Source organism: Sorghum bicolor, chromosome 1, assembly GCF_000003195.3.
Source record: "Sorghum bicolor cultivar BTx623 chromosome 1, Sorghum_bicolor_NCBIv3, whole genome shotgun sequence".
Lineage (NCBI taxonomy): Eukaryota > Viridiplantae > Streptophyta > Magnoliopsida > Poales > Poaceae > Sorghum > Sorghum bicolor.
Window position 1 is genome coordinate 57,934,444 of NC_012870.2, and position 17,844 is coordinate 57,952,287.

Sequence of the window (17,844 nt, forward strand, 5' to 3'; positions counted from 1 at the left end):
AGGTTATCTCTTTTATACTAAGTATGTTATATATCTATGCATTGTCTTTTGATATTACCCCTTATTTGTAGCTATATGTGAGATTTGACTTCTAAAACTCACATATGGTGTATATTTGGTTTTGTCCTTAAAATCGGGTATTACAGTTGTTGAAGAGTAAAAAATTATAAACTTTGACCAACAAAATTATTCAAATTACATACTAGATTAGGACATGAAACTTGTATCAATAGACTTATATCCAAAGTGCCTCTAATTTGAGATTGATTTCTTAGAAAATGACAACATATAGTAAGAAAAATTAACAACTAAAATCTATTTTGTTAGACTTTTTTCTTATTAAAATACTCTTATCATTTTGAGACAGAGGGAGTACCAGCAACATGTGCATGGAGAACAGGACAAGTATAGATGTGCTACTGTAGAAAGTATAGACTTGTACCATGAGTAGAAATGGCATTGTTTCACCCTAACGGGCTCATGGCCTCACCCTAAGTATGTAAAGCAAGAGGCGACAGTGGATGTTTTACCACAAAGGAAGTTCACAGATGTCATCTATGGCAAGTTACACACTTACACTATGATAACAATTTAGGATACACAAATCATAGCTAGCATTCTCATTCTAAATCTAAAGTAACACGAGGGCCACAAAATGCATCAAGAAAGCTGTTAGTAATATGTGGGTTCCACTGCTCCATGATGGTACTGAGACTCTGACTCTTCATCGGATCAGGCATGAAGTGCTCCATCCTCGACTTCATCTCATGGTCCATCACCGTCACATGGTTAGCCTTGGCCACGATCTCCATGGCAGGCTACGCCCCGACCATGTTGTATGTCCCCTGCAAATCACATGCTCGGTGAAATGTCTGGACCACCAGAGGCTGAGAGCTAGCCAGTCGATTGTCATGGATGGCAAATCTATTGCTCACCACATTGGTCCCTCGAAGCCGTACTTGATGGACTTGAAGAGGAAGCTGGGCGCCTCACGGTCGTCCTCCTTGAGGAGGGCACCGGTACACGAGCGCCTGCATGAGGTGATCAGAGAAGATGCGCCTCGTGAGCGGTAAGAGGTTGTAGCCCTCCATTGTCGCCATGCAGAACTTGGACTCCTCCCTCACTGTTGAACGCATGCACGAGAGACAATACCATACCACGGCATTAATTAACCAAAACTAGAGCATGCCTAATCCCAATCCAGCAGAACATACAGCCTCGGATCGAGGCACAACACAGGTACTCACCGACGACATCGAGCTGGTGAAACATGGCAGTGGTGGCACGATAGGTGACTAGGTGGCCCCCTGGCGATGGTGGCTCAGTGGCTGCAATGACGTCGTGAGGCATAGCGAGAGTGTGAGGATGGCGGTGGCCACAGACTACAAACGCAAATGTGACGATGATTGTTGAGGGGATGGAGCGGCAATGGATATAGATAGTGGTGGGCGCAAGGGAGGAGCATGCAGGTAGCGAGCGGCGGGCTAGGGTGATTGGAGTCCAATAGGGGAGGGCGCGTGGGCACGTGGGACACGTCGTGACAACGCCTGCCTTTCCATCAGCCACCTGCGTGCTCCGCCAAAGAATGGATTATGTTGTGATGTGTTGTGTTGCCCCACGCGAGGTTTTAGGCTACTCGCATGCTTGGATGGACGGATATGTATGTTTTTCTTTCAACAGTTCTGTTCAACACATGGATTAGGATGTTTTTTTCCTCCCCTTTTTCGCCTTTTGGTGCATTTCTTTGGTAAAGTCAACTTGAAGCTAGCACATTTGTTGTGAAAATCTGAATCGGCAAAACATCTTTTTAGACCAAAGAAAGTTTCCTTTAATGCCTTGGTAGAAGAAGTCAACTTGAAGCTACGTCAAAATTGGAAAATAAAAAAAATAGCACCATTAAATAAATAATATTTGTTTTGCTAAATACTATTAAAGTAGTATAGAAGTAGTGCCGCAGAATAGGAGGTGACTCCGATAACCTGCTACTCACCTAAGGAAAATAAAGCCTCGAGCTGCTAGGATGTTGCCGCACAACTGCCCCCAATCTGCAGAGCACCTACTGCTATTGACTGAAACAAGTATTCCCTATGTCACTAAATATTTATCGTTTGCACTTTCCAATAAACAACTTTAAATAAATATATATTAATAATATATTAATAATTATGGTTCATTAGTATTAGAAAGATAATTGAATCTAGTTTTTTAATAAATTTATTTAGAGATACAAATATTTCTACAAATTGAGTCAAACTTACGGTACGCACGCCAACGGTGACAGTTATTTAGGGATGAAGACATATACTAAATCTAACTAAAAACAACTTGGATTGACATGGAATTTTGACACTAGCCTCACCACATCTAAAAAGATTGAGACTTTAACTCTGATTATTTCAAAAACCAAAGAACCTTAAGTGAGAGGAGAAATTTATGAAAAACTCAAATTCATGGTGCTCAAGTGAGAGATTAGATGGAGAATCACCCTAGCCTTGTACTAGCACTGATTTGACAAAAATTGTAGCCAAATAAGAATGAAAAATCCTAAAAAATTACTCATAAAATCATAGGAAAATAAAAAACTTCATATTTGTGGAGGGGATCAAGTGGAGCTTGTATTGATCTTTGAACGACGTCATAAGGTCTAGTTCTAAGCCACTCCTAGTAGATCAAAGCTTAGGATGACAAAAGGCTCAATCAAAGGTCTTCCTCTCTCTAACCCTAACTCAAAAAATCCCAACCTAATAAATGAAAGCCTAATCTCCAAGCTTAGCCGAAATACCACCCAGGAGTAAAAGCACCCAAGTTTTTGTTCATTGAACCAATAGACTCAATTCCTTCTCAACTCTACTTCACCTCGACACAAGCTCTGAGATTCCACCATGTGTTTGTCGATCTGTCTCCCTCATTTTGAGACCTAAAATGGGCAAACATGTCGTCGATGGTATTAAGGCCTAATCCTCCAAATCATCCTTGCTCGTTTTGAGGACTAAATTGACAAACCCTCATGCACGCCTCACCAGGCATGAATCTCGGATGTCAATGCATGTCCAACCTACACCAAGGTTGATGCCTTCACCTTCCTTCTTGACTTGATTGATGCCATTTTCATCACACATGATGAATTGATGATGTTTATCCAGCCTTCGCTAAGTACCACAATGCCACCGCCGTCCTCCTTGACTTGGCCTACGTTGTCTCATCACCCACGTACTCTTGTTCTTCCAATGCACAATGTGAGCCGCAAACATTCTAGGCCCTAGGTTCAAGCATTCTTGTCCGCCCCTCACCGCTCCAAGTTCATTGCATACAGACTCTGCAGTTGACCTTCTTCATTAGTGTCGACTGTCTTGGCGCACCCAACACCTACAAACTTACAAAAGTCAAAAGACATGTTGCATGAAGATGTTTAATGCACCCAACACCTACACTCTTAAGTCAATCATTTATCACACATGGATGAACCAAGGCACTTCTCACCTTGGTCTCTCGGAGACAACAATTTACATTGGACTACACATGGTCGGTCTGTCTCTATGCTAATTCCTTGAACATAATAGACATAGTTCAACTCATCTAAAAGTTGAAAGTACAGATGGTTGTTTAGTTCTCAATACAGTATATATGTTCCATCTTGATGTTACATACACATAGGACGTGATTGATTGTTGTGGGGATGGTGAGCTAGGATGGAGGGCTGGTCCAAGCTCGTGGGAAGCAAGTTGAAACCATGTAGTTTGCTCTGTTTGGTTGCAACTTAGTCTAGATACTGGATGATAGTCATTGTGTTTTGTTGTATGCATGCATCAGAGTTTTGGGTGTTTGACATGTGGGCCCATGCACCATGCGTGCATCAAGCCATCCCGGGTCGTGTGGGAAGGAGAAAGTGAGAAGACAAAGGCGCGTGAAATGGAGGAGGGGAAAGAAATGGAACGAAGCGGGCAAATGGGTACGAGGTAGGGAACCAAACAAGGCTGAAGTGCATCATGCGGTGTGTATGGCCCTTTGGATAGTCTGAGCAGGGTAACCAATCATGCCCATAGAGATGACTTGCAGAGGATAGGAATGTTTACTCTATGCCAACATTGCATATGGAGGCACTTTTCATTTTCACAGCACAGTTGATCAAGTGGAACAATGTAACACCTCCATGTTATCAACCATTTTGTTACATCACCAATTTATAGCATCCATCGGATTAATACAAGAGAAATCAACAAACAAAATAATTTTCCTAGGGACAAAACAAAACAAGGTTCACAATTGACAATATAAATAAATGATGGATCTGAATTAACAGTTCAAAATAAGTGACCCTAAAAAGAAGCATGCCCAAAGCAATACCTAATATCTATTTAGCCCGATGAAACTGATATGTTTGTTCTTATTCTTCAATTAAAGATCCTGGTAAGTCTCCACCATCAGAGGATGAACCATTGCATGATGATTGTGTTGCGTAGTTCATTGTTGGATCTGATTTAATAGTTCAAGATAAATTACCCTAAAAAGAAGCATGCCCAAAGCAATATCTAATATCTATTTAGCCCGATGAAATCATTATGTTTTGTAGCTTGTTCTTATTCTTCATTTGAAGATCCCAGTAAGTCTCCACCATTAGAGGATGAACCAGTGCATGATGATTGTGTTGTGTTCAAGACAAACTAGAAAAGCAAAACAAAGCATGTTGGTTTGCAACGACCATAAAAATAGTTAAAATAAAGATGCACAAAAAAGTGTTTAGTCCTAAAAAGGACACAGAACATGGAAGAACATACAGTACTCCTTCTAACTAGCGGTAAAACTTTATCACCACCAGTTATGTGCAAACCAACGATGAAGATAGTTTCTGTAGTAATGTGATAATTTCTTGTTGATATTCACAGTGGACGTAGTAGAACGTACCACAACATGAAGCAAAATCCCAAGTGACCAATACAAGATGTGATCAGCCTTTTTGGCTAAAAACAATGGTGATGGTGAACACAAGATGGATAGATCAATTAAGCAATTGACTATGGCAAAAACATTTGGCTATATAAGGTAAAATCATATCTCCAATGGAGTCACCAAAAAGTGTATTGGTACAAAGGTTGGTTCCACACTTAATTTAAAGAGATAGAACATCACTCTTACGTGGTGAGAATCACAAAACACACTTTAGAGTGTTGTCTGCTATTCTCAGATTTTGCCTAAAAGGATAAATATCACTCATACTCAGTGAGGAATGGCTAGATTTACGTGCAAACTCACAAAGGATAACTATCACACTTATGTGACAAAGAACGGCATAGTTTACAAGCAAACTATAGCAATAGAACCACTAAACTCTCGCCTGGGAAAGATACCATCGAAGCAAAGACGTTGGTGAGTTGCCCTAGGTTACCCAGCAAGCCTAGGACATCACCCTTGATCATTGGATCAAGAGAGAAGTAGCAACATAGGGTTGAAAAGGTAGTTCAAAAGAGAAGACATGATAAAAGTAAATTTATAGATTGATTTGGTTCGATTGGATTCAACTCAATCGATCGTAACCCTTTAATATACTTCCACCATCCATAAAATAATGCAATTCTTATTTTTCAAGAAGTCAAATGATTTAAACTTTGACTAAATTTATATTAAAAACTACTAACATTCATGATACAAAGTAAGTACCATTAGTTTAGTTATAGAATATATTTTCATAATAAATTTATTTAGAGGTATAAATGTTAATATTATTTACTATAAATCCAGTCAAACTTGAGCTTATTTGACTAGTACGCATCCCATAATTACATTCTTTCGTGAATAGAGGTATTACATAATGGGATGGTATTATCTAGTGAGAGATCGAAACGAATTAAAATCATGTCAAAATACAATTCTAAACTTTGAACTAGTCTGTGAAACTCAGCCTAACCAACTTCTATACCTGACCTAGTCGGTTTCTATGGGATGAATCTTCCCAACCCATAATTTTCTTAGACTTTAAATTAGATGTTCTATATGCTTTTCGATAAGAGAGAACGAAACAATTAAATATTGTATATTATGACAACTTTACCAAACACCGTCTAACTAGGGTTGGGCAACTTATAACCGAAAACCAAACCAAACTGATCGAAAATGAGAACGAAATTTGCACTCACTACTTCGGTCTAGAGTCCATACTAACCAAACTTTTTACGGTTGGTTCGATTATATGTCTTGGGTAATCGAACTAATCGAACATTTAGACTTTGTTGTCATAATGCATAATTTGGACTGATATCAGTGATGCAGCATTACTTTTTGTGGATTTATATCAACTATCACTCTTTTATCATTTTATTTTATCTATATGTTTTCTTGTCATTTTTGCCTTGAAATAGGAAAAAACGATGAAATTTGCTACAGTTTTTATGCTATTTTGTGCTCAATAGTCTATTCTGGGTAGTTCAGTCGACGGAAGTTGCTCAATTTTGAGTTTAAAACCTAATCGGTCGGTCTCTGTTTTTAGGTGGCCGAATTTTCAAAAATGGCATTAGATGACCGAACTTTTAAAATTACCGAAGAACTGATCGGTTCGATTCGAGTAGACCGAACGTCCATCCTTGGACCTAACCGATCTTGGCATATAGCTGGTTTTTCCCAAAAACCAGCGATCAGCATCCTTCCGACGATTTTTATTGTCTGCACCGGTCCTTTACAAAACATACAATATATATTCCTTATGTAGTATAGCCGTATAGCATGTAAGTCAGTGATAAGAGCACGAGCAATATGTTATGTACCCCTCACATCGCTGATCCAGGACACAGCAATCTGCTACCATGAAAGTGGATATACTGAGGCTGCACTAGCTGAGTTTTACTAATCCCAGTTTGTTCCCTACTTGATCATGCAGAGCCGCCTGACGAAGCAGGTTCTGCACATCGTCAACCCACTTCTGCTTGCTCGCGTTGCCCTCACACTCGAACTCCACTAGACCTTGCGCCGTGCTAAGGCCGAAGCAGCATGTCTCCTCCGTGGAGTCCTTCCCTGGCTCAGCCCAGGTTGGCAGCTCGCTGTATACACCGTAAACCACGCCTGCACCAGTTACAAGCGAAAGGGTTATTACTGAAATTGAATCTCAAAAACTACTGGCCAGTTGGACTCAATGTTTCGGTAGTAGAAATCGGAGCTTACTCTTGTTGTTCTTTGACAGGGCACCTCCTATGTGTTTGCTTTTCAGCTTCAGTATCACCTGTTGTTACAAATGTATATGTTGTCAGTAACTGTGCATCTCTCTCCAGTCTGACCAGTATTTGCAACTGAATGATGAAACTATTCTTACCTGTGACCTCTTGTTGATGTAGATAGATACTCTTATTTTGTGCAAACCCCCTGCATCAAGAACGAAACTCTGCACCTTAGCTTTTTTTCGACCATGCTTCGAAGCTTTTATATGCTTCTCGATCCTGATTTTTGCAGCTGGATGCATGCATGTTCTGAAATCTGAATTTACCTTTTCTTGTGCGTTTTAGCAGCTCCCCCTCTTTGCACCAGATGTCCGGGCTCCACGAATTCGCCTTCTCATACGGGAGAACACTCGCATTGCTCCTCGTCTCTCGCTGCACTCTCTGCTTCAGTGTCGCTGCTCCTCGCAAAGCTGATCGACAACACAGCCAAAGTGCACAGAAATTAGCATCCTGTTCAAGAATCGGCAGTTCAACCTGCGACGCGATGACACAAAAACACCGTCGGATTGCGTACAGGTTGCTGCGGCCGCCGTGAGCGTCATCAGATCACCGGGGCTTCTGACGCCAACCGCGGCCTGAACGGCGGCAGCCACCTGATCGTGGCGCGCCCCCGCAAGCTGAGCTGCCTCGACGCAGTGGGAGGCCAACAGCTCGGTGGCCGACGCCATGGCCGTGGCCATCTTGGTAGCCGCCTGGGTACTGTCAGAGCTCGTGGCCGTGGACGCCGCGACGGCGGCGACCGCGGCCGCGACTCGGGCCACGGACACCATGGCGTGCACGTGGGCCTTGTCGGCGCGCTGCTTCTCCTTGCCGCTCTGCTTCGCCCGGCATGTCTCCCTGTGGTGAACCTGGAACCATTTGCCGATCGATTGGTGGTGGTGGTGGTAGTGGCCGCTGCTCATGGAAGATCTTCTTGCATCCCTCTGTTTGTATGTTGCAGTATTAGCACCAAAGAATCAGATGACAAAAGATGCGGAGTACTAATAACTGAATAAAATCACAAAGAGGATGAAGTGAGATGTGCATTAAATTAATTACATGCTGCTGATGATGACACGGGAGAGGCACGATGGAGGAGGACGTGGTGGCGAGCACAGACAGCTCCGGTATAGTCACCTCCGGCGGAAGCCGGCTCGCCGCGGCAACAGCAGCGCTGCTCTTCTTGCCACCTCCACCGACGAGGATCTTGGAGATCTCCGACGCCGACACGCTCCACGACCGGGAGAGGTACTCCATGGGCTCCATCGGCGTCTGCGGTGGCGGTATCGCCGGCACCGCGTCGTCGTCGTCCTCCTCGCCCACCAACTCCAAGCAGTCCATGCTGAAAGCACCAGCAGCAACGTCTCTGGTGGCCTTCCAGCTGCTCTTCTTCTCCATCGCCATCCTAATTTCCTAATTCAGACCAACCAGCTGCTGCAGTTGGCGCGCCTCGCGTGTGATGTCTTTGCAGGTCACTAGTGATGGCTCTGCAAGTGTCCCCGAGACGGTGTGGCGTGTACTTATAGGGAGGGAGGCACGCACGAAGCACAAGGCCAGGGGTGTGGAGCCGCCGGCCGTGCTATGGCAGGCAGGCAGAAGGAACGAGAGGGGGAACACGAGGCTGACAGGCTCCTGGCCTGGCTGGCTGGCTGGCGTCCTTTTCTACGCTGTCTGTTGATCGACGACTCCGTCCAGTAGCTGGGGGGTGGCAATGGCAGTATAAAATACACCACCCATGTCGCCGTTCTCAAGCGATCTGCTCGCAGCAGGTGAGCTATCTCGGACCTCTGATGCTGAAGCTAGCTCCCGTCTGATGAAGGAAGGAACCAGGGGATTGGTTGTTTGGATTGGCATTTCAGCGGTTGTTGGAGGAAGCGGCCTCTGGAGGCCTGTACTGCACGGGTCCCAGCCTCACGGACTGTGCAGCTGTAGCACCTGTATATTTGTATATTAACAATGTTTCCAGATGAATTATATACTCCTCTTGCGTTCAAGCAACATCATGATTAGGAATTCAGAATTATTGAATTGTTTGCAGTTGCAGCAATGTGGACACTAGTTGGAGTTAACATTAGTGTTGCTGTATTGGACAGTATTGCCTCCTTTTCTGCCAACAGGTTTTGTTTTCCAAATCCTATAAAATCCACAGACCACGCATTGTCACGAAACAAGATTTCAGATATTTTCGTCCGCGACAATCTTGATGGCAACGGTAAGGAAGGAGCGTTCATGCATATATTATGTGGTCTGCATCTGGAGACGAGACCAGTCAGTAGTCAGCAGACGACGTCGATGACAAGAGACCCATGGAAGCTGGACAGTGTCCCGTTCACTGCTGCATCTGTTCGACTGTTCCCCGGTAGCGATAGGACACTGTCCCCCTGGTCTTGGCCGCTTGTCTGTGCTCATTTTATCCACAGCTCGTCTTGTTATTCCCTTGGCTTGATCTTGATTGCCTCTCCCTCTGTTCTCTCCATCCAAGCAAAGCAAGCGTGGGGCTTGATGCCTGCCTGCCTCTCGATGTGTTTGTCTCGTGCAGGGCCAGGGCCATCGCTTTTGTCTTGTCTCTACCGAACGGAGCCTCGGAGCAGCAGTTTGCAGGTCACGCGGAGCAACGGAACGGTCACGCCATTGTAGGTCAGTAGCTGAGAAAATGGAATGCCTCTCGCATCCATCACCATCATAGACAGACACCACTGGTGGACGGACAGAAAATGGCTACCACCACGCATGCGCCTAAGGAATCGGTGCCAATTGGCAATCGCCATGCTGCTGATGGTGGATGGGAATGGGATCGATGGCTACTCTTCTGCTACTACTGTTATCCTTTTTCTGTGTCATGTGTACTTCTATCCTACTAGTGGGGGGGTCCAAATCGATCTCCAATGACCTAGTACACTAGAAACTAATAACAATGTCAAGGATAGCTAGCAGCTGGTCATCAGTTCAAACTTAGTGGAGCAGTCAAGCAAAGCGAAGCCACCCTCCGTAGCTAGGAATTTCCGTCGTGATTGTGAGCCCGGGACTCGTGCCTTTTCTTCGCTCCTTTTCTTCAGTTTTCTTTGAGGCCTTCAGCTCAACTGCTGGAGGACTTGAGCACTAGCTACGACCCAAACAAAAAATAGGCAACATCACAGGCTGTTAGGTGTCAGCTGCTGGCCCCCGCCGCCTACCGGATGAAACGTGCTTTTGCCTCGGCCCAATCCCGTCCGCGCGCCGGCTGAGCAAGCAAGCATGGTGCATGGATGATGGGTTCCGGCCGTGCCAGTCGGGCGTGACGACTGTCGAGATGCCGGCCGGGCCGGCGGACAATGATCGGTGCCGGATCCCTCCTGCGCAGCCGAACCGCACGCGTGGGGTCGTCGCTTTCTAGTGCTGCCACGGCCGGTTCCTGGTGGTGGTGGGCAACAGGGCAAGCGATGGGTACTAGCTAGGGAATCCATCAGAGGATGGCAAGTGCAACGAGCCGGCGACATCTGGGCCTTTAACCTCTCTCGTATGGTACACCGTGATGCTGATGGGATGGTTTGCGAGACTTACGAAAGTAATCCGGTTAATTTGGCTGGGGCAGCATTTATCTGGTCCGGTCCTGGGAGATTTTGACGTGTCAGCTAGCTTCTTTTACTTTTACATACACTTCTTTTCCACTAAAAACTTTGCTCTATCTCTATTCTCTATGCATGTCCTTTCCGTAGTTCCGTCTCTTTTATTTGCTCCCTCTGGTCCATGTCCTCTTTGCGCGCGTGATCCAAGCGATGGCCCAAAAAAAAAAGAAAAAAAAAGGGCAGACACTCTGCTAGCTAGTGGTGCCATACGTTAGTTCTTTGCCCAATTCTCCTCATCATTTACTTACTTTGGGTGCCCTTTTTCCGAGCGGCTAAAAGGGGGTGTATATACGTAGGTCGCTTCTCACATACCACACTAACTTTTACAGTTCTCGTCCTAACCTAATATATACTCTCCCTCAGCAGTGGTAGCTCAAATTGCTCAAAGTGTAGTGCGTGGTTAATTACTCCGGAAGTACGTGGTGATGATCACCTCTGATCCCTTCCATGGCTCCATGGATAAGTATAAGCACCACGTCTCTTTTTATCCCCCCAGCCACCCGCGCTTTCTAACTTGTCTTGCTTCTTGTGGAAGCGACGCCTCCTCCTGCAGGCGTCCATGGTCGATGGTCCATCCATCCTGCGGCTGCCGCAAGCGAAAAACGCTTTCACTTCCCTGTTTTCCGCTGGTAGACTTGCCTTTGTTTAGGACCTGTTTAGATTGCTGATAAAAATTTGTTGGGTGTCACATCGGATTAAGCATACTTAAAAGATTAGCACATCGGATTAAGCGAAAAATCTATTAAGCATACTTAATCTGTCATTAGCACATGTGGGTTACTGTAGCACTTAAGGCTAATCATAGAGTAACTAGGCTTAAAAGATTCGTCTCGCGATTTTCAACCAAACTGTGTAATTAGTTTATTTTTTTATGTACATTTAATGTTCCATGCATGTGTCCAAAGATTCGATGTGATGGATGAAAAAATTTGGGAGCCAAACTAAACAGGGCCTTAGCCGACGCATCATGGGATGGAATGCAACCGGGCGGGGCAAACGTCTGCCAGACCGATCGAGAGAGCACAATTCAGAAAATATCCTGTTTTTTTAGGGAAATTCACGAAATATCTAGCAACGCAGATGCTAAGCTCTACCACTGGCACATCCAGAATTCCAGATCGACCTGTGTTGTCAGGGCCAGTGCGATGAATGAATGAATGTTTGAGAAGCGACTGACTGGCGATTGATGTGCGGCTGAAATAGCTAGGCAGAGTGGGTAAAGTTATTTTTGTCCTCAACGACATGTGCTTCCACTCTTATTGTGAATCTAGTGGTAGAGAGAGTAGAAGCATATGCCCTTAAGCGAAAAAAAAACGTGTTCAGGCAGAGTGGTCCTTTTCTCGCGCTCGGTAGGGTAGTCTTGCGGTGATTTTGGTAGTAAGGAGTACGCAGTAATGGCAGGAAATTAGAGGGAGCGATGATGGCCTTCTCCTTCTCCCACGGGCGACGATGTGCGAGGAGGCGCCCACGCCAGCGGCCAGCCTGATGATACATACATGCACGACGAAGCCAGCAGCAGAGCATCATCATATTCATACATCTCCTGCTGGGCGCGGGGCGCACGCTGATGCTAGCCCTGTAGGGCAAGTGGCAAGTGCAGGCAACTGCAAATACGACTAATTGATGATAATGAGGGAGGACGGCGAGAGGCACCGCAGGAGAGGTGCTGGTCGAGATCCGAGACCTCACACTCTCAGTCTCATTACGTCACGCGCACCACCAGACGCGTGCCTAGGGTAATGCCAGCGAATTTCTAAGGCCTTGTTTAGATGTGGAATATTTTTGGATTTCGTTACTGTAGCATTTTCGTTTGTTTATGGTAAATATTATTCAATCATAGACTAACTAGGATCAAAAGATTCGTCTTGTAATTTACAGATAAACTGTGTAATTAGTTTTTGTTTTCGTCTATATTTAATGCTTCATGCATATGCCGCAAGATTGAATATGACGGAGAATCTTGAAAACTTTTTGGTGGAAACTAAACAAGGTCTAAGTTTTGATGAAAGGGCAATTACCAATTGCCTTTGCGTCAAACGGTGCTTTTTTTTCATAAAACAATCTCAATTCCCACCAACCTGGCTCAGGTGCACTGGTCCTTGCTTGCACGCAAAAAAGAATCAGGTGAAACACTGGTCCTTGACTCCTTGCTTGCACACAAAAAAGAGAACTCTGATGACGTCTCGGTGGTCAATAGATAGACAAGTGCCTCAGCTTCTAGGCGATCACAATACACAGTGCGAGAACAATGAGAACGATAGCTTATTTGGCACTATAAAGCTCGAAGTATATATATTTATGGTCACGCTAACAGACAAGGTCACAAGGATGCAAGTGGGTATCCAATGATGTGCTAACTAATAACTACAGTCAAATATCATTCTAGTTCATTTCTCCCCTCACTCAAATTATGTGAAATGTCCATTCCATTTCATTTGAGCAAGTTTTTTTTTATATCAACTTAATGACACAGAATAACTCAAGCTTGCATCCCTAGCAACAGATAACCCATTTGCAAGTTTCAACAGAACTATTCATACCAACAACACAAACTCAATCAAGATAAAGCTTCACATTGATCCCGTTATCGATCAGTGACTGAACTACCGCCCTAATCTTCCCCTCAAACTTGTCCCGCTCCCTTGGTGTGTACGTGCAGGTAAACACGTCAGCCTCCTTCGCCCTCTCCGCCAGGAACCGGCCCACGGCTAGGCAGGCCGGGATGTCGGACCTCGACTTGAGCACCGCCTTGATGTCCTTTGAGTTGGTCCCAGCAACCGCGACCTGCCTGCAAGTCGATCGGTGCGTGAGGGATGCCGAGACAAAGCGCTTGGAGATGAAGACGTCCAGCGTGAAGGGCTCCATGTAGGCAATGGTGCGCTGCTTGAAAGAAATGTGCTTGTGGGGGTTCTTGGATCTCTTCTCCTTCTTGTATGTGTATGGCCTACTGTTGTCTTCATCCACAAAGTCCTCCACGCCAAAGAAGCTCCTGGAAGAACTTAAGACCTGGAAAGGAAACACATAATCCAATACTTGTCAGCAACTGATGAATCTGAAAAGCATGTAGACTAGCTGATTACATTGCATTCAGTTATAACGAATTGTAGAAAAAAATTGTAGGAGCCATGGTATTCTGACTCAGTACATAAATGTCATTGCATTGTTGGTCAATGAATCGTTCAACAGATTACATAGCTCATCTAAGTACATCTTACAGCTTTCCATGCCCACAAGACTAAAACCCAGTTCAGGCATGTGATTTCTTCTAGGCACTACCACATAGGGAAAAGATTTATCTGGATTTTGCAAGAACATTATAAGAATAAGTTATTTTTACTCCCTGGAATATGTCTGATGCCCACTTAGCCTCCCTAACGTATACTTTGATTTAATCAATACTCTGTCTTTGTTAAAGCATATCATTTTCACCTTTTCCTTCTAACCATTCTTGGTTTTGCAACATGGATGTAAGTCTGCTTGTGCTTGGTCTTGCCAACCAGAATAACTTATATCAATAGATTTGCTATCTGTGTTATGTTATTGTAACAACCTCATTTCACCATGAAACTGAAGAACCAGAGAGTTCACTGTGCCAGAATAAAGGCAAGCATGCTTGCCATGTCACAGCTCACCACGCAGAGAAATGAGCCAGCCAATCTGCATACTCGGCCATCAGAGCAAATGTGGAAGTTGATGGGTCCGTTGATGTTGCTGGCAATATGGACAACATTCACAAGGATATGCCAGCACCAATGAAGTTTGGAGTAGTCCTTATATGGTCAACATCTACTGTTCCTCAACATGAAGCTGCTGTGTAAGGCACACGTCCATGCAAATCTTCAGGTGGCACAGCGACGATCATCCACATCCTACTGGTGCTTGGTTGCTTCTTCTGTGGTGGTACCACATTAACGAGGCCTGTAGGAGACGCCGGTTACATCAGCGCGCAGCTGTCAAATGGCCTCAAATTCTTCACTTGAAGCAAATGGTGGACATTTATGCTTAGTTAACCATGAGCTATTTAATCTTTCAACCTAATTGGCTAGGTCGATCACCAGTGGTTTTCCTACTTGGCAAAAGAGATGGCAACGGGTACCCGAAACTCGATGGGTTTTTACTCTATTAGGGCAAGGGTATGGGTCAATCTCTCCACCCATGGGTTTGTTAATGCGCAAAAATCGGGCATGGGTCTGGGGATGTAGTACCCAAACCCATAAACCCATGGGTTTTTAAAACCCGGTCCATCATAGTGGAGCAATCATATCAGTCCACAATATCGTATTTTTTTCTACTAAACTACTAGGTTCAAATACATATATAAGATGATATGTCCATTCAAGTGAAAAATGAGAAGAATGAATATAATTTCATGTTCTGAGACATGATTTTCATGTTCTGTTTGACTGTTTTTTTCTTTGTTGCTATGTGGATGTGCCCATGGGTAACCCGATGGGTACCCGTGACCCGATGGGCACGGGTCTGGGCACAAAATTAAACCCATCATGGGTCATGGGTTTTTTAGCGGGCAAATTTTATGTTCATGGGCATGGGTTTGGGCTAACAAAACCCAGTGGGTTTGTACCCATTGCCATCTCACAGGTACACCAGGAACTGTTAGCAGCAAAGGGTCAAAACAGAGGGTTAATTAAACGCTTTAGGGGGTTAAGCAAATTCTGGATATACTTTATGGGAATAACATGGACTACTTTATGGGAGTAACATGGACCTTTTCCAACTTTACTGTATACAAGAAAATCCAAGCTAATGTATATGAGTCTACTTATCATCAAACAAGCCATCATAGATTTGCTTAGTTTTTTGGGACTAGAATGGATTACGAGACAAGCTATTGTACAATCACTTGACCTAGCAGAAATACCTGTCACTTGAGACATGAGTGACAGCAATACAATCATACAATATATGTCAAACTTTCACCATTCATGTTCTAAATCCAATTGCAAACAGTAATTCACAATCCTGATAGGAACTGATAAAAGAAAACTTAGCACTAATCCAACCAGGATGTTTCATCCTAAAAACTTGTAAAAAAAAGAAAAGAGAAATAATACTATCAGCATTTGCATCTTCACATCATCCATTAAGCATCTTAACTTACTTTTCATGGTGTGTACGTTGCTGAGTCAAAAAAATCTGCTCATTTAGTCATTGTAACGACAGAACTCTGAGGGTTAAACCTATTGTTGTCAGACAATGATCTATGTTACCTGCCCGCTGTGAAATTGACTCCAGCAAGTTAATAGAGCCGGTGCTGAATTTCCTTCACATAGCATATGTGCTCCTCTCTTCCATGACTGGCTCAAGATGCTCCTCAGCATGTTTACCTCAACCACTTGCAGTGCTCAATAAATACCAAGGGCAATGATTTGTAGGCAGATGCTAGTCAATCTGTGTAAGAACAAAACGTGTATTACAGCCCATAAACTTTACACACATTTGACCTTCTATAACTGAATTTGGTCCATTCAATTTGCATGCAGAATCCTAATTAATAGAATCGAGCAATGTTTTCAAATCGTACAATCGAGCCTAGTCAGCAGTATAGTCATCCTGCCTACATGCCTTGGTACCCATGATGTATAAACTACTAAGAGCATAGCATCAACCAACAATTGAATTCGAGACTAAAATGCGGTACTGTTCTCCTCTTCGAGTGTTCGGTCTGTTTTCTCACCGTGATTTCTGGAGCTGGAGCGTGGAGCCTCACTGCCTCAGCCTGGGGCGGGCTGGCTGCTGCAGAAGGGCCGGGCGGCTGCCAGGCGCGACCGCGCGGGGCGCCGGCGGGGAGGCTGCCGGACAGGCCGAGTGGCTATCGGGCGGCCGCTGGGCAAGGCTGCAGCCCACAGAAGTGGGGAAGGGGCAGCCGCCGGCTGGCTGGGGCTTTGGAACCGTGGTCCACGCGTGGAGAGCTCTCGCCGTCGCCAAAGCCCGACGCGGACTCGCCGAGGAATCGCGGTCGTCAGTCGAGGGGCAGCGAGGCGGCCGCCGGTAGCGCCTGAGCAGGCCAGGCCGCAAGCGTCAGGGCTAGGGTTTGCCTCAGCTGGGCCTGGACGCATGGGGCACAGGGGCAGGGCTGCCTTTCCGTTCTTGGGCTACTGTCTGCTGAAGACCTGCTCCTATAGAACTTGGGCCACATCACGGGCTGCAGCCCCTAGCCCGGGGCCCATGCCCGCCCTGGATATAGGTCCACTTGCACTAAGGCCTTGTTTAGTTCTGAAAAAATTTGGATTTCGCTACTATAGCACTTTTGTTTACTTGTGGTAAATATTATCCAATCATGAACTAACTAGGCTCCAAAGATTCATCTCGTGATTTACCGTTTAACTATACAATTAGTTTTTATTTTTGTCTATATTTAATGCATATAATTGCCACAAGATTCGATGTGGCGGGGAATCTTAAAAAGTTTTTGAATTTCAGGTGAACTATAAACAAGGCCTAAACAGAATCCACACTTCCTAAAAAAACTAACACGCGCGCGCGCAGACAAAAAAGAATCCACTTAGTAAAAAAAACTTGCACTAAACAGAAACGATAAATCACAATTAGGTTCTAAAAAGTACAACCAAGCACCGCGCCCTTGCTAGAGCAGCGAGCCGATCAAAACAACAAAATGATTAAATTTTCGAAACTTGGGATATGACCTCTAACTTTTTACATACTCAATCTATCACTTTTTTAATATCAAGTTTGACCACTCATCTTATTCAAAGTTTTGTACAAAATATCACTTTTTATTGTGTATTGGTTTATTAATAAAAGTTCTTCAAAAATGACTTAAATTTGACTATATTTGCACAAATTTTTTGAATAAGACGAGTGGTCAAACTTGGGGTAAAAAAAGTCAAAATAGAGGGAGTATATCAGAGCAACAAGTAATTAAGGAGCAGCAGTGTACATACTTCAGAATTGCAGTAGTGTACACACTTCAAAGTTGGTATTAGTGGACACCGGCCATGGTAAAGATCAACGCGGATGGGACATATGAGGATCAAACTAGCATTTTTGTTAGGTCAGTCTCAATGCATATTTCATGA

The 17,844-nt window shown here is 44.4% G+C and overlaps 2 protein-coding genes and 1 pseudogene across 2 annotated transcripts; all 3 read right to left on the minus strand.

Moving 5' to 3' along the window:
* On the minus strand, positions 621 to 1,350 carry LOC110432251 (annotated as a pseudogene).
* Positions 6,607 to 8,971, minus strand: LOC8055650 (VAN3-binding protein). Its single transcript, XM_002467449.2, has 6 exons — positions 8,241 to 8,971; positions 7,717 to 8,125; positions 7,469 to 7,612; positions 7,298 to 7,347; positions 7,150 to 7,207; positions 6,607 to 7,050 (listed from the first exon to the last, which is right to left on the minus strand). The coding sequence occupies exons 1-6, from the start codon at positions 8,583 to 8,585 to the stop codon at positions 6,821 to 6,823; spliced, it is 1,236 nt and encodes a 411-aa protein (XP_002467494.1). The 5' UTR covers positions 8,586 to 8,971; the 3' UTR covers positions 6,607 to 6,820.
* LOC8055651 lies at positions 13,060 to 16,804 on the minus strand. Its single transcript, XM_002467450.2, has 3 exons — positions 16,482 to 16,804; positions 16,015 to 16,195; positions 13,060 to 13,792 (listed from the first exon to the last, which is right to left on the minus strand). The coding sequence occupies exons 2-3, from the start codon at positions 16,123 to 16,125 to the stop codon at positions 13,340 to 13,342; spliced, it is 564 nt and encodes a 187-aa protein (XP_002467495.1). The 5' UTR covers positions 16,126 to 16,195; positions 16,482 to 16,804; the 3' UTR covers positions 13,060 to 13,339.